This window comes from Ranitomeya variabilis, chromosome 1, assembly GCF_051348905.1.
Source record: "Ranitomeya variabilis isolate aRanVar5 chromosome 1, aRanVar5.hap1, whole genome shotgun sequence".
NCBI classification, from domain to species: domain Eukaryota; kingdom Metazoa; phylum Chordata; class Amphibia; order Anura; family Dendrobatidae; genus Ranitomeya; species Ranitomeya variabilis.
In genome coordinates this window covers 29,334,364-29,351,189 of record NC_135232.1, presented here as the reverse complement: position 1 = coordinate 29,351,189, position 16,826 = coordinate 29,334,364, and the positions used below count along the sequence as shown (strand labels likewise).

At 50.8% G+C, this 16,826-nt stretch overlaps 1 protein-coding gene across 1 annotated transcript in view; it reads right to left on the bottom strand.

Moving 5' to 3' along the window:
* Positions 1 to 873: 873 nt before the first annotated feature.
* Positions 874 to 16,826, bottom strand: part of LOC143803902 (UDP-glucuronosyltransferase 3A1-like) — a 31,709-nt gene continuing 15,756 nt past the window's right edge. Inside the window, exons 3-7 of the mRNA XM_077281662.1 lie at positions 9,377 to 9,491; positions 6,558 to 7,092; positions 2,842 to 3,073; positions 2,529 to 2,748; positions 874 to 1,205 (exon numbers count right to left, since the gene is read on the bottom strand). Of these exons, the coding sequence (XP_077137777.1) occupies positions 929 to 1,205; positions 2,529 to 2,748; positions 2,842 to 3,073; positions 6,558 to 7,092; positions 9,377 to 9,491 (1,379 nt within the window). The 3' untranslated portion in view covers positions 874 to 928. The remainder of the gene's footprint in view (positions 1,206 to 2,528; positions 2,749 to 2,841; positions 3,074 to 6,557; positions 7,093 to 9,376; positions 9,492 to 16,826) is intronic.

The following is a 16,826-nucleotide window of genomic DNA, read 5'->3' as shown; positions in this document are numbered from 1 at the left end:
AGTGACATCACTGCAATGCGCTGCCTGAGTCCGCCTGCCCTGTCTGCAGAGAAGAACAAGACTCGATCCTTTATTTTTTTGTGGAGAGGCGACATTATTACTTTTTAAAAGGGGTATTTGTTTTAAGGTGGCACTGAAGGGGCATTATTACTGGGCTAGGGGGTGCAATATTTGTCTTACCCCACCTGGGCACTGGCAACCCACGCCATGTCACTGCCACCCCATGTTAGACATATACTACAGAATTGTAAAAAGATGTTAAAGGTGTTCTCTAAGCTGTCTCTACTTATAAGACACATAGAGGATATGTAAAGAGACCGGAGAAACCTGTGGGAACACAGAAAGTACATGCAAACTCCATGAAAATGTTACAAACGTCAAAAACATCCTCAGCGCCCTATGGAATTGGCACCAGAGGTTGAGCTGTTGTGTCAGCACCACCTAGAGGCGACATGAGGTGTTGCAGCTTTTAGCTTTTTAAAAGAAGGCGCCGAATCCGTTCTCTAATTGGGAATTTTCCCATCTTTTATCTTCTTCATTATTAATTTTATTGCAAACCCAACCCTGACTGCTCTGATTAACCGTAATTAGAGTTCTATAAATAGTGACGCCCCCTCCAGAACATCGGAGGACTGGAGAAATACCGGCTGGTATTGTTTGGAGTCATCATTCTGTGACGCTGTGAGTGCAGCGGGTCGGACATTATTAGTTTAGTGAGATGGGACTGATTGCGGCAGGGGGGTATACACAGTAATTAATGAGAAATGTCAAACACGTCTTCCGTTTGTGGGTGGGTTTCTTCTAGCCGGCCATTTAGAAAAGTGAAATTTCCATTTCGCTGAGTTTTTATAAGTTTTAAGTCATCTTTATTAAAAAAAAAAAAAAAAAAAATGTACACAAAATGTAAATATTTACATTTCAGAAAATCTTAGTTTTGTTTTTGTTTCCTGTTGGGAGGGAGGAAGGAGAGGAGAACTGTGCAGACTTTCACCAGGAGGTAGACGGCCGCGGCCACAATGGTGGAGATGAAGAGGATGACATCCAGGAGATGCCGCTGGTACCAGGGCTGCTGGTAAGAATAGGGCCGGAGATGGCCGCCCCCGCCGGACTGGAGGATGTGCTCCACCCAGCCCAATAACTGCCGGTCAGGGGGGAACGGACGTGAACGCACGATAACGCTCATCTTCATGGCCGTTGTCTTGTAGCTGGGGAAGAAAAAAAGGCGCTAAGGTTTCCAAAATAATTAGAACCCCCCAGGTGTACAGCTTTATCCCAGATCACAGGCAGCTTTACTGCGCGGCTGCAAGATGTACACTGTGTGGATGGCAATGCTATGGGGGGCACTGTGTGGTGGAGGCATCGTGTTATTGGCACTGTTGTGAGGGCACATGTGGCTGGTACTGTTGTAGGGGCACGGGATGGCTGGCACTGTTGTGGGGGCACTGTGTGGCTGGTACTGTTGTGGGGGCACTGTGTGGTTGGCACTGTTGTGGGGGCACCGTGTGGCTGGCACTGTTGTGGGGGCACCATGTGGCTGGTACTGTTGTGGGGGCACCGTGTGGCTGGTACTGTTGTGGGGGCACTGTGTGGTTGGCACTGTTGTGGGGACACCGTGTGGCTGGTACTGTTGTGGAGGCATCGTGTTATTGGCACTGTTGTGGGGGCACCGTGTGGCTGGCACTGTTGTGGGGGCACCGTGTGGCTGGTACTGTTGTGGGGGCACTGTGTGGCTGGCACTGTTGTGGGGGCACTGTGTGGCTGGCACTGTTGTGGGGGCACTGTGTGGCTGGTACTGTTGTGGGGGCACTGTGTGGCTGGCACTCTTGTGGGGGCACTGTGTGGCTGGCACTGTTGTGGGGGCACTGTGTGGCTGGCACTGTTGTGGGGGCACTGTGTGGCTGGCACTCTTGTGGGGGCACTGTGTGGCTGGCACTCTTGTGGGGGCACTGTGTGGCTGGCACTGTTGTGGGGGCACTGTGTGGCTGGCACTGTTGTGGGGGCACTGTGTGGCTGGCACTGTTGTGGGGGCACTTTGTGGCTGGCACTGTTGGGGGGGCACTGTGTGGCTGGCACTGTTGGGGGGGCACCGTGTGGCTGGCACTGTTGTGGAGGAGACTATCACTGTCACTATTTTGGATGCAATGTGTTGCCTTGTCCATGGAGACACGTACATCTGGACGGAGCAAGAAACCCCCATTCTCCAGACGTGGGACCCCCGATGTATCTAGCATTCGTGGCAATACTATATACTGCCGATATAGCAGAACTCTCTAACATGGAATCCCCCAGTATCAGTGCCATTGCCCCCCATGCACAGTAATAAATCCTGACAGTGATGCACCATTATGGTTGCACAGTATTTCACCCATGAGTGGGGAAAAATACGCATGTGAAAAATGTGACAAAACTCGCCCGTTTTCTGCAGCGTTTTTCCTGCCAACACATCAGGATTTGCCGCAGACTGTCCCGCTGCAGATCCAGGTGTGCACATGGCCTTATGGTTCCTACGGTATTAAATCACAACGTACCGGCTATTTTCTATCACTTCTCGCAAGGCGTTTGCAAAGCTCTCGGCCTCCATTTCTTCCGGGGGGATGAACGTTCCCATGTTCTTGGCTTTAATGCGGATCAAATTTTCATACTGGTCTCCAAAAAGTGGGATCCCGACCACAGGAACCCCGTGGTACACGGCCTCCGTCAGACTGTTCAGTCCTCCGTGGGTCACCAGAAGCCGCACCTTGGGTTGGCCTGGAAGGCATGTAGCAGACAGGAATTACCGTAAAGTGACAGATCTTTGCAGCAGATCGCTTTATGTTCCAGAGTCGATCACAGATCTCTTACCCAACAGATCGTTCTGGGACAGCCAGTCCACGAGCCTGACGTTAGGGGCAACGTCCACTTCTTTCGGCCAATGCGACCTCTTGTATCTCCAGATGACTTTCTGCCGTATCTTGGCGAATCCGTCATTCATCTCCTTCACAAACTCCAATGTTGGAAGTGAAGAAATCATCGATCCGAGACTCACCACTATGAAGCCGGAGTCCCCGGATTCTGCGATAAAGTCTTCCAGGTCCTGAATGATACACAACAGTAATACTAAGAGTATGGATAACAGTACACGGGACGGAGCGCCCCCTACTGCGGATTATGGGGAGTGACGGTGACCATGTGACAGAAGGAGATCAGCAAGTAATTGGCAGAATTTACCTTAACATTTTAAAATGAGGTTCTGCAGCAGCTGAGGAGTGTTAATGTCTCTACCACAGTGACGTCCTACAGTGCCAGTAACTGTAATTCCAATATGCTATTACCCACAGCGCCCCTTACACAGTGTCAGCCACAGCGCCCCTTACACGGAGTCGACCACAGTGCCCCTTACATGGTGTCAGCCACAGCGCCCCTTACACAGTGTCAGCCATAGCGCCCCTTACACGGAGTCGACCACAGTGCCCCTTACATGGTGTCAGCCACAGCGCCCCTTACATGGAGTCGACCACAGCGCCCCTTACATGGTGTCAGCCACAGCGCCCCTTACATGGAGTCGACCACAGTGCCCCTTACACAGTGTCAGCCATAGCGCCCCTTACACGGAGTCGACCACAGTGCCCCTTACACAGTGTCAGCCACAGCGCCCCTTACACGGTGTCAGCCACAGCGCCCCTTACATGGAGTCGACCACAGCGCCCCTTACATGGTGTCAGCCACAGCGCCCCTTACATGGAGTCGACCACAGTGCCCCTTACACAGTGTCAGCCATAGCGCCCCTTACACGGAGTCGACCACAGTGCCCCTTACACAGTGTCAGCCACAGCGCCCCTTACATGGAGTCGACCACAGTGCCCCTTACACGGTGTCAGCCATAGCGCCCCTTACACAGTGTCAGCCACAGCGCCCCTTACACAGTGTCAGCCACAGCGCCCCTTACACGGTGTCAGCCATAGCGCCCCTTACACGGTGTCAGCCACAGCGCCCCTTACACGGAGTCAGCCATAGCGCCCCTTACACAGTGTCAGCCATAGCGCCCCTTACACGGAGTCGACCACAGTGCCCCTTACACAGTGTCAGCCATAGCGCCCCTTACACGGAGTCGACCACAGTGCCCCTTACACAGTGTCAGCCACAGCGCCCCTTACATGGAGTCGACCACAGTGCCCCTTACACGGTGTCAGCCATAGCGCCCCTTACACAGTGTCAGCCACAGCGCCCCTTACACAGTGTCAGCCACAGCGCCCCTTACACGGTGTCAGCCATAGCGCCCCTTACACGGTGTCAGCCACAGCGCCCCTTACACGGAGTCAGCCATAGCGCCCCTTACACAGTGTCAGCCACAGCGCCCCTTACACGGTGTCAGCCATAGCGCCCCTTACACGGTGTCAGCCACAGCGCCCCTTACACGGAGTCAGCCATAGCGCCCCTTACACAGTGTCAGCCATAGCGCCCCTTACACGGAGTCGACCACAGTGCCCCTTACATGGTGTCAGCCACAGCGCCCCTTACATGGAGTCGACCACAGTGCCCCTTACACGGTGTCAGCCATAGCGCCCCTTACACAGTGTCAGCCATAGCGCCCCTTACACGGAGTCGACCACAGTGCCCCTTACATGGTGTCAGCCACAGCGCCCCTTACACAGTGTCAGCCATAGCGCCCCTTACACGGAGTCGACCACAGTGCCCCTTACATGGTGTCAGCCACAGCGCCCCTTACACAGTGTCAGCCATAGCGCCCCTTACACGGAGTCGACCACAGTGCCCCTTACACAGTGTCAGCCATAGCGCCCCTTACACGGAGTCGACCACAGTGCCCCTTACATGGTGTCAGCCACAGCGCCCCTTACACAGTGTCAGCCATAGCGCCCCTTACACGGAGTCGACCACAGTGCCCCTTACACAGTGTCAGCCATAGCGCCCCTTACACAGTGTCAGCCACAGCGCCCCTTACACAGTGTCAGCCACAGCGCCCCTTACACGGAGTCGACCACAGTGCCCCTTACACAGTGTCAGCCACAGCGCCCCTTACACGGAGTCGACCACAGTGCCCCTTACACGGTGTCAGCCATAGCGCCCCTTACACAGTGTCAGCCATAGCACCCCTTACACGGTGTCAGCCACAGCGCCCCTTACACGGAGTCGACCACAGTGCCCCTTACACGGTGTCAGCCACAGCGCCCCTTACACAGTGTCAGCCATAGCGCCCCTTACACGGAGTCGACCACAGTGCCCCTTACACGGTGTCAGCCACAGCGCCCCTTACACAGTGTCAGCCACAGCGCCCCTTACACGGTGTCAGCACAGCGCCCCTTACACGTTATCAGCCACACCGCCCCTTACACGTTATCAGCCACACCGCCCCTTACACGGTGTCAGCCACAGCGCCCCTTACACGGTGTCAGCACAGCGCCCCTTACACGTTATCAGCCACACCGCCCCTTACACGTTATCAGCCACACCGCCCCTTACACGGTGTCAGCCACACCGCCCCTTACACAGTATCAGCCGCAGTGCCCCTTACATGGTGTCAGCCACAGCGCCCCTTACACGTTATCAGCCACACCGCCCCTTACACGTTATCAGCCACACCGCCCCTTACACGGTGTCAGCCACACCGCCCCTTACACGGTGTCAGCCACACCGCCCCTTACACGGTGTCAGTCACAGCGCCCCTTACACGGAGTCAGCCATAGCACCCTTTACACGGTGTCGGCCGCAGCGCCCCTTACACAGTGTCAGTCACAGCGCCCCTTACACAGTATCAGCCACAGCACCCTTTACACGGTGTCGGCCACAGCGCCCCTTACCCAGTGTCAGTCACAGCGCCCCTTACACAGTGTCAGTCACAGCGCCCCTTACACAGTGTCAGCCATAGCGCCCCTTACACGGTGTCAGTCACAGCGCCCCTTATATAGTGTCAGTCACAGCGCCCCTTACCCAGTGTCAGTCACAGCGCCCCTTACACAGTGTCAGCCACAGCACCCCTTACACGGTGTCAGTCACAGCGCCCCTTATACAGTGTCAGTCACAGTGCCCCTTACACGGTGTCAGCCATAGCATCCCTTACACGGTGTCGGCCACAGCGCCCCTTACACGGTGTCGGCCGTGGCGCCCCTTACACAAGGTCAGCCGCAGTGCCCATTACACGGTGTCGGCACAGCACCCATTATACGACGTCAGCACAGCGCCCCTTACACAGTGTCAGCCGCATCGCCCCTTACACGGTGTCGGCACAGCGCCCATTATATGATGTCAGTACAGTGCCCTTTACACAGTGTCGGCCGCAGCGCCCCTTACACGGTGTCGGCCGCAGCGCCCCTTACATGAGGTCAGCCACAGGGTCCATTACACAGTGTCAGCACAGAGCCCCTTACATGAGGTCAGCCGCAGCGCTCATTACACGGTGTCGGCCGCAGCGCCCCTTACACAGTGTCAGCCGCAGCGCCCATTACACGATGTCGGCACAGCGCCCCTGTTTTTTATCCAGTAACCTTCTTTATGTCGGGCATTTGGAGTTTTCTAACAGATGTTCCTTCTAGTGCTCTATAGGAACCTGGCATTATCCTCACCGCAGACACCGGCTTCGCCGGCCCGGCCAATAATCCTCCAATGCATTGAATGTTTGGTAGCAGCGGTCGCGGAAAGTCGATGGTGAAGTCCACGTTGTATATCCAGAGCTCGGCCTTTACGTGCAGATCAGCTATGGACGGTCTGGAGCCGGCAGGGAAGTGCTCGTCAATCACCTTCTGAAATGGCGCCTCGATCATTCCGTCCACCATGTTCGATCCCAAGTACATCATCGTGTTCTTCAGCCGTCCAAAGAAATCCATGCGGTCAGTGAGCTTGGCCTGGAATAACGGGACGTAGGACAGAGGACCGTGTGCCCCCACCCTGCCGGCATTCATGAAGATCCCCGGGAAGAAGGCAATGAATGGGACTCCTAGCTTCTCTGCCACCAGGAAGGAGCAGGGGTTGAAACTGTCGATGATCGCCAGGTCGTACTTTTCCTCCTTTAAGAAGTGCAATATATCAGATTGATGCAGCGTTATATTACACTGATTCGAGAGCAGCTCCATTAATTGTAATAAGTCGCTGAAATGATATCTACAGAGAGAGAAACAAAAAGTGTTCACTATGGTAAAGGGGACAAACGTGGCTGCTTCATCCAGAAATGGTAACACGCATGTCCACAGATTGGGTTTAGTATTCCAGATCTGCCCTATTTACATGAATGGGGCTGAGCTGCAATACCAAACACAACCTGTGGGACAGTGGTGGCGCTATTTGCACATAAAGCAGCCATGTTATCTCAAATCTTGTAGGAATATATTTGTCAGTTCCATAAAAGATCTGCACTGCGCAACTGTTGATCCATGCAAATAGGGAAATCGGCCCCTCGTACTTGTGACCGGTGGTTACACCTCCAGCAGTCAGACCGTTGCCTTGTGGCTAGTTGGAACATCCATCTATCTTAAATGGATTTTTTAGACTGGACAGCCCCTATAATCAGATATAGGGTGACTGGAAATAAACTGGATCACCACATGTCCACATCACCACATCCCAAAATCACCACATGCCCAAATCACAACGTGCCCAAATCACCACATCCCCAAATCACCACATACCCGAATCACTACATGCACAAATCACCACATGCCCGAATTACAATGTGCCCGAAACACCACATGCCCAAATCACCACATGCCCGAATCACCACATGCCCGAATCACCACATGCCCGAAACACCACATGTCCGAATCACCACATGCCAAATCACCACATGTCAGAATCACCACATGCCCGAATCACCACTTGCCCAAATCTCCACATGCCCAAATCACCACATGTCAGAATCACCACATGCCCGAATCACCACATGCCAAATCACCACATGCCCGAATCACCACATGCCCGAATCACCACATGCCCAAATCACCACATGCCCAAATCACCACATGCCCGAATCACCACATGCCCGAATCACCACATGCCCGAATCACCACATGCCCGAATCACCACATGCCCGAATCACCACATGCCAAAATCACCACATGCCCGAATCACCACATGCCCGAATCACCACCTGCCCAAAGCTCCACATGCCCAAATCACTACATGCCCGAATCACCACATGCCATATCACCACATACCCGAATCACCACATGCCCGAATCACCACATGCCCAAATCTCCACATACCCAAATCTCCACATACCCAAATCACCACATGCCCAAATCACTATATGCCCGAATCTCCACATGCCCGAATCATCACATGTCCGAATCACCACATGCCCGAATCACCACATGCCATAACACCACATGCCCGAATCACCACATGCCCGAATCACCACATGCCCAAATCTCCACATGCCCAAATCTCCACATGCCCAAATCACATGTCCGAATCACCACATGCCCGAATCACCACATGTCCAAATCTCCACATGCCCGAATCACCACATGCCCAAATCACCACATACCCGAATCACCACATGCCCAAATCACCAAATGCCCGAATAACCACATGCCCAAATCTCCACATGCCCAAATCACTACATTCCCGAATCACCACATGCCCAAATCTCCACATGACCGAATCACCACATGCCCGAATCACCACATGCCCGAATCACCACATGCCTGAATCACCACATACCCGAATCACCACATGCCTGAATCACCACATGCCCGAATAACCACATGCCCAAATCTCCACATGCCCGAATAACCACATGCCCGAATAACCACATGCCCGAATCACCAAATGCCCAAATCACCAAATGTCCGAATTACTACATGCCGAAATCACCACATGCCCGAATCACCACATGCCCGAATCACCACATACCTGAATCACCACATGCCCGAATCACCACATACCTGAATCACCACATGCCCAAATCACCACATGCCCAAATCTCCACATGCCCAAATCTCCACATGCCCAAATCACCACATGCCCAAATCACATGTCCGAATCACCACATGCCATATCACCACATACCCGAATCACCACTTGCCTGAATCACCACATGCCCAAATCACCACATGCCTAATCACCACATACCCGAATCACTACATGCCAAATCACCACATGCCCGAATTACCACATTAGGCATGTGGTGATTCGGGCATGTGGTGATTAGGGCACGTGGTGATTATGCATGCCCGAATCACCACATGCCTAATCACCACATGGCCGAATCACCACATGCCAAAGCACAACATTCCCGAATCACAACATTCCCAAATCACCACATGCCCAAATCACCACATGCCCAATCACCACATGCCCGAATAAACACATGCCTAATCACCACATGCCTAATCACCACTTGCCAAATCACTACATTATAATAGACAGATCCTTATTACAGACGCACCGGCCCTTTAGAAATTCCTTCTGAGCGTTGATGAAAAATTTCCTAAGTTCTTGCTGATTTTTCTCGCCCAGTGAGTATGTGGACACGGGGTAAGGGCTCTGCAGGAGCAGGTCACCTAAGGTGGAGACATATTGTGACAGTGAGAAAAACATGAGATATAAAAAAATTTACAAATGTATCATAAATGACCCCAGAGATGAGAGATCCTGCCCCCAGTATGAATGAGATTACCATAGCAAATAGGGGCATGTATATATAAACCAGCACATTTATTAAAGTCCTGTCCTGTATTAAACACACAGCCCATTACTATGAATGATTGGTGGTCTGCAGATTCCAAGATACACAGATCTAAATCCTGACAGTATCTGGTGACCGCCCGTCACTTCCATCATCAGTATCTGGTGACTGCCCATCGCCTCCATCCATTCTTCTAGATGCAGCTGGACACAGTTTTTGAAGGATGTTAGCAGGAGGTTGTGCCAAACATCTCAGAAAACTGACCGCAGATCTTCGGTGTATGACCTTTGTGCAGATCCTTCTGTCTCTTCATGTGATCCCAGACTAGATGATGTGAGATCGGAGATCTGTGGGGCTGGATCATCACTTTCAGGACTCCTCATTCTTAATGGCATTGGCTGGATGTTTGGGGTTGTTGTCCGGCTGCAGAATAACTTGGAGCCAATCATAACTTTGGAACCAATCATCACCTGTCACAACACTGCAACAGGCCCGGGGAGAGCCAGTGCCGACACCATGGGAACAGCGCCAACATGGGAGGTGAGTATAAGCTTTGTTTTATCGGGACCGAACATTTGATTTAAGAAGGGGTTCCAGACCTCCAAACAATCCCGGATCCAGTGGGGCAGTCCCAATTTTGAGAGTCTGCCCTGCTGTCACAGCCAGGATCTTACTTTTCCCACACTGCACTGACTGTGATCCATTATTCATTCACCGATTGGATCCTCTGCAGCTTTTCTTTGTACAATGTCATCCAGATGGCTGCTCTTTGCGTACAGGACCTGTGATGAGGTCACAGGAGGGGAGGAGTCAGGGGTCACATGATCAGGGCCCGCCATGTATGCAGGATTGCTGTGCTGGTTGTCATGGTGCTGGATGAGGGTAAGTTTATGTGTGGGGTCAGGAGGGGTTTACAGTGTGGATGTAGCAGAGCCGTTTGTGCATGAGGTGTACGGAGAGGAGCCACGTGCGTGTATGAGGTGTACGGAGCAGAGCCGTGTGTGTACGGAGCAGAGCCATGTGTGTATGAGGTGTACGAAGTGCAGCCGTGTGTTTACGAGGTGTACGGAGCGGAGCCGTGTGTGTACAATGTGTATGGAGCGGAGCCATCCTGGATCCAGCGGGATAGTCCCAATTTTGAGACTCTGTCCCGCTCTCCAAGCCGGGATCCTCCTTTTCTTGCATGGCCTCAGACCAAATGTGCCACCGCTTTAAACTGCTTGTGCGATCGCTAGCTGTTTCGGATCAGAGCAGATATTGCTCCTCGCTCTGACACCGACTGGCACAGGAGATATGGAGAGGTCTTTATCAGTGGCGCACTGGAGCTACAACGACGTGAGCAGTCAGCACCGTGGGAGAGGGAGCTGCCGGCTGTTGCGAGGGAGCGCGAAGAGAGGTGTGTGTGTTGTGAATTAGACTTCTTGGCTCCCTCTGGTGGTTATTAGTGATATGACTCTGGGATTTTCTTTCCTCAGTTTGCACCCACCTGGGTCGTTAGTCCAGGGGTGTTGCTATATAAACCTCCTGGATCCTTAGTCCAGTGCCTGGCATCGTTGTAATCAGATCCTTTTTGTTTGCTCCTATCTGCTGGTCCTGGTTCGTGCAAAATTAAGCTAAGTCCTGCTTCTTTGTTTTTTGGGTTATTTGCTTGTTCTCATTTTTGTCCAGCTTGTACTAAATGTGATTCCTGACCTTGCTGGAAGCTCTAGGGGGCTGGTGTTCTCCCCCCGGGCCGTTAGACGGTTCGGGGGTTCTTGAATATCCAGCGTGGATATTTTTGATAGGGTTTTTGCTGACCATATAAGTTATCTTACTATATTCTGCTATTAGCTAGTGGGCCTCTCTTTGCTAAATACCTAGCTCATCCTTACGTTTGTCTTTTCCTCTTACCTCACCGTTATTATTTGTTGGGGGCTTGTATCCAACTTTTGGGGTCTTTTCTCTGGAGGCAAGAAAGGTCTTTCTTTTCCCTTCTAGGGTTAGTTAGTTCTCCGGCTGGCGCGAGACGTCTAGAATCAACGTAGGCACGTTCCCCGGCTGCTGGTATTTGTGGTGCTAGGATTAGATATATGGTCAGATCAGTTACCACTGCCCTATGAGCTGGTTTCTGTGTTTGCAGACTTAGAAACTATTTCTGAGACCCTCTGCCATTGGGGTCATAACAGTATGCCAGGCCAACATTGAATGTTTATTGCATTGCAGAAGTGGGATAATAAGAAAGGAAATTCTGAGTTTGTTTTTTTTTTGTTTTTTTTCCTCTCTTCCTCCCCTTTACCTTTGAGTGGCTTGTGCTTGCTACAGACATGAATGTCCAGACCTTGATTACAAGTGTAGACCAGCTTGCTGCTCGTGTGCAGGGCATACAAGATTTTGTTACCAGTAGTCCTATGTCTGAACCTAAAATACCTATTCCTGAACTGTTTTCTGGAGACCGATTTAGGTTTAGGAATTTCAGGAACAATTGTAAATTGTTTCTTTCTCTGAGACCCCGTTCATCTGGAGATCCAGCTCAGCAAGTGAAAATTGTTATCTCTTTTTTACGGGGCGACCCTCAGGATTGGGCTTTTTCGCTAGCGCCAGGAGATCCGGCATTGGCAAATATTGATGCATTTTTTCTGGCGCTCGGATTGCTTTACCAGGAACCCAATCTTGAAGTTCAGGCAGAAAAAGCCTTGCTGGCTATTTCTCAGGGCCAGGATGAAGCTGAAGTGTATTGCCAAAAATTTCGGAAATGGTCCGTGCTTACTCAGTGGAATGAGTGTGCTCTGGCCGCAAATTTCAGAAATGGCCTTTCTGAAGCCATTAAGAATGTGATGGTGGGTTTCCCCATTCCTACAAGTCAGAATGATTCTATGGCGCTGGCTATTCAAATTGACCGGCGTTTGCGGGAGCGCAAAACCGCTAATCCTCTGGTGGTGTTGTCTGAACAAACATCTGATTTAATGCAATGTGATAGAATTCAGACTAGAAATGAGCTGAAAAATCATAGACGTCAGAATGGGTTATGTTTTTACTGTGGTGATTCTACACATGTTATATCAGCATGCTCTAAACGCCTAACAAGGGTTGTCAGTCCTGTCGCCATTGGTAATTTGCAACCTAAATTTATTTTGTCTGTGACTTTAATTTGCTCATTGTCTTCTTACCCTGTTATGGCGTTTGTGGATTCAGGTGCTGCCCTGAGTCTTATGGATCTGTCATTTGCCAAGCGCTGTGGTTTTGTTCTTGAACCGTTGGTAAATCCTATTCCTCTTAGAGGTATTGATGCTACGCCATTGGCGGAAAATAAACCGCAGTTTTGGACGCAGGTAACCATGTGCATGACTCCTGAACATCGGGAGGTGATTCGTTTTCTTGTTCTGCATAAAATGCATGATTTGGTCGTTTTGGGTCTGCCATGGTTACAGACCCACAATCCAGTCTTGGATTGGAAGGCAATGTCTGTGTCAAGTTGGGGCTGTCAGGGAATTCATGCTCATTCCCCGCCGGTGTCTATTGCTTCCTCTACTCCTTCGGAAGTTCCTGAGTATTTGTCTGATTATCAGGATGTATTCAGCGAGTCCAGATCCAGTGCTCTGCCTCCTCATAGGGACTGTGACTGCGCCATAGATTTGATTCCAGGTTGTAAATTTCCTAAGGGAAGATTATTTAATCTGTCTGTACCTGAGCATGCCGCAATGCGTTCGTATATCAAGGAGTCTCTGGAGAAGGGGCATATCCGTCCATCCTCTTCCCCTCTTGGTGCGAGATTCTATTTTTGTGGCCAAGAAGGACGGATCTTTGAGACCTTGTATTGACTATCGGCTTCTGAATAAAATCACTGTTAAATTTCAGTATCCTTTGCCTCTGTTGTCGGACTTGTTTGCCCGGATTAAAGGTGCCAAGTGGTTCACCAAGATAGATCTTCGTGGTGCGTACAACCTTGTGCGCATTAAGCAAGGAGATGAATGGAAGACTGCATTTAATACGCCCGAAGGTCATTTTGAGTACTTGGTGATGCCTTTTGGGTTCTCTAATGCGCCCTCAGTGTTTCAGTCCTTTATGCATGATATTTTCCGGAAATATCTGGATAAATTTATGATTGTTTATCTGGATGATATTCTGGTTTTCTCTGAAGATTGGGACTCACATGTGGAGCAGGTCAGGATGGTGTTTCAGGTTTTGCATGAGAATGCTTTGTTTGTTAAGGGCTCAAAGTGTCTCTTTGGAGTACAGAAGGTTCCCTTTTTGGGGTTTATTTTTTCCCCTTCTGCTGTGGAGATGGACCCAGTCAAGGTCCGAGCTATTCATGATTGGACTCAACCCACGTCAGTTAAGAGTCTTCAGAAGTTCTTGGGTTTTGCTAACTTCTACCGTCGTTTTATCGCTAATTTTTCTAGCGTTGTTAAACCTTTGACGGATATGACCAAGAAAGGTTCTGATGTTGCTAACTGGGCTCCTGCAGCCGTGGAGGCGTTCCAAGAGTTGAAGCGCCGGTTTACTTCGGCGCCTGTTTTGTGCCAGCCTGATGTCTCACTTCCCTTTCAGGTCGAAGTGGATGCTTCTGAGATTGGGGCAGGGGCCGTTTTGTCACAGAGAGGCCCTGGTTGCTCGGTAATGAGACCATGTGCTTTCTTCTCCAGGAAGTTTTCGCCTGCTGAGCGGAATTATGATGTCGGCAATCGGGAGTTGCTGGCCATGAAGTGGGCATTTGAGGAGTGGCGTCATTGGCTCGAGGGTGCTAAGCATCGTGTGGTGGTCTTGACTGATCACAAAAATCTGATGTATCTCGAGTCTGCTAAACGCCTGAATCCTAGACAGGCCCGCTGGTCATTGTTTTTCTCCCGTTTTGACTTTGTGGTCTCGTATTTACCAGGTTCAAAGAATGTGAAGGCTGATGCTCTTTCAAGGAGCTTTGTGCCTGACTCTCCTGGAGTCGCAGAACCAGTTGGTATTCTTAAAGAGGGAGTTATCTTGTCAGCCATTTCTCCTGATTTGAGACGCGTGTTGCAGAGATTTCAGGCTGGTAGACCTGACTCTTGTCCACCTGACAGACTGTTTGTTCCTGATAGGTGGACCAGCAGAGTCATTTCCGAGGTTCATTCCTCGGTGTTGGCAGGTCATCCGGGAATTTTTGGCACCAGAGATCTGGTGGCTAGGTCCTTTTGGTGGCCTTCCTTGTCACGGGATGTGCGGTCATTTGTGCAGTCCTGTGGGACTTGTGCTCGAGCTAAGCCTTGCTGTTCTCGTGCCAGCGGGTTGCTCTTGCCCTTGCCTGTCCCGAAGAGGCCTTGGACACACATTTCCATGGATTTCATTTCTGATCTCCCGGTGTCTCAGGGCATGTCTGTCATCTGGGTGGTATGTGATCGCTTTTCCAAAATGGTCCATTTGGTGCCTTTGCCTAAGCTGCCCTCCTCTTCCGATCTGGTTCCTGTGTTCTTTCAGAATGTGGATCGTTTACACGGCATTCCTGAGAATATTGTGTCTGACAGAGGATCCCAGTTTGTTTCCAGGTTCTGGCGATCCTTTTGTGCTAGGATGGGCATTGAGTTGTCGTTTTCGTCTGCCTTTCATCCTCAGACTAATGGACAAACGGAGCGAACTAATCAGACTCTGGAGGCTTATTTGAGGTGTTTTGTTTCGGCAGATCAGGATGATTGGGTGACCTTCTTGCCGTTGGCTGAGTTTGCCCTTAATAACCGGGCTAGTTCCGCTACTTTGGTTTCGCCATTTTTCTGCAACTCTGGTTTCCATCCTCGTTTTTCCTCGGGACATGTGGAGCCTTCTGACTGTCCTGGGGTAGATTCTGTGGTGGATAGGTTGCAGCAGATCTGGAATCATGTGGTGGACAACTTAAAATTGTCACAGGAGAAGGCTCAACGACTTCGTGTTGGGGATTTGGTATGGCTGTCTTCTCGATTTGTTCCTATGAAGGTCTCCTCTCCTAAATTTAAGCCTCGCTTCATCGGTCCTTACAAAATATTGGAAATCCTTAATCCTGTGTCCTTTCGCTTGGATCTTCCGGTGTCGTTTGCCATTCACAACGTGTTCCATAGGTCCTTGTTGCGGCGGTACGTTGTACCTGTGGTTCCTTCTGTTGAGCCTCCTGCTCCGGTGTTGGTTGGGGGCGAGTTGGAGTACGTGGTGGAGAAGATCTTGGATTCTCGTCTCTCCAGACGGAGGCTTCAGTATCTGGTCAAGTGGAAGTGCCATGGTCAGGAGGATAATTCCTGGGTGGTTGCCTCTGATGTGCATGCGGCCGATTTAGTTCGTGCCTTTCATGCTGCTCATCCTGATCGCCCTGGTGGTCTTGGTGAGGGTTCGGTGACCCCTCCTTAAGGGGGGGGTACTGTTGTGAATTAGACTTCTTGGCTCCCTCTGGTGGTTATTAGTGATATGACTCTGGGATTTTCTTTCCTCAGTTTGCACCCACCTGGGTCGTTAGTCCAGGGGTGTTGCTATATAAACCTCCTGGATCCTTAGTCCAGTGCCTGGCATCGTTGTAATCAGATCCTTTTTGTTTGCTCCTATCTGCTGGTCCTGGTTCGTGCAAAATTAAGCTAAGTCCTGCTTCTTTGTTTTTTGGGTTATTTGCTTGTTCTCATTTTTGTCCAGCTTGTACTAAATGTGATTCCTGACCTTGCTGGAAGCTCTAGGGGGCTGGTGTTCTCCCCCCGGGCCGTTAGACGGTTCGGGGGTTCTTGAATATCCAGCGTGGATATTTTTGATAGGGTTTTTGCTGACCATATAAGTTATCTTACTATATTCTGCTATTAGCTAGTGGGCCTCTCTTTGCTAAATACCTAGCTCATCCTTACGTTTGTCTTTTCCTCTTACCTCACCGTTATTATTTGTTGGGGGCTTGTATCCAACTTTTGGGGTCTTTTCTCTGGAGGCAAGAAAGGTTTTTCTTTTCCCTTCTAGGGTTAGTTAGTTCTCCGGCTGGCGCGAGACGTCTAGAATCAACGTAGGCACGTTCCCCGGCTGTTGGTATTTGTGGTGCTAGGATTAGATATATGGTCAGATCAGTTACCACTGCCCTATGAGCTGGTTTCTGTGTTTGCAGACTTAGAAACTATTTCTGAGACCCTCTGCCATTGGGGTCATAACATGTGTGTGTGTGTGTGTGTAGGTGTGTGTAGGTGTGTGTGGTGATGGATAAGGCAATGATGGGGGTTGGGTAAAACTCAATGATGGGCGTGGGGTAACTATGTGTGGCCATTATACT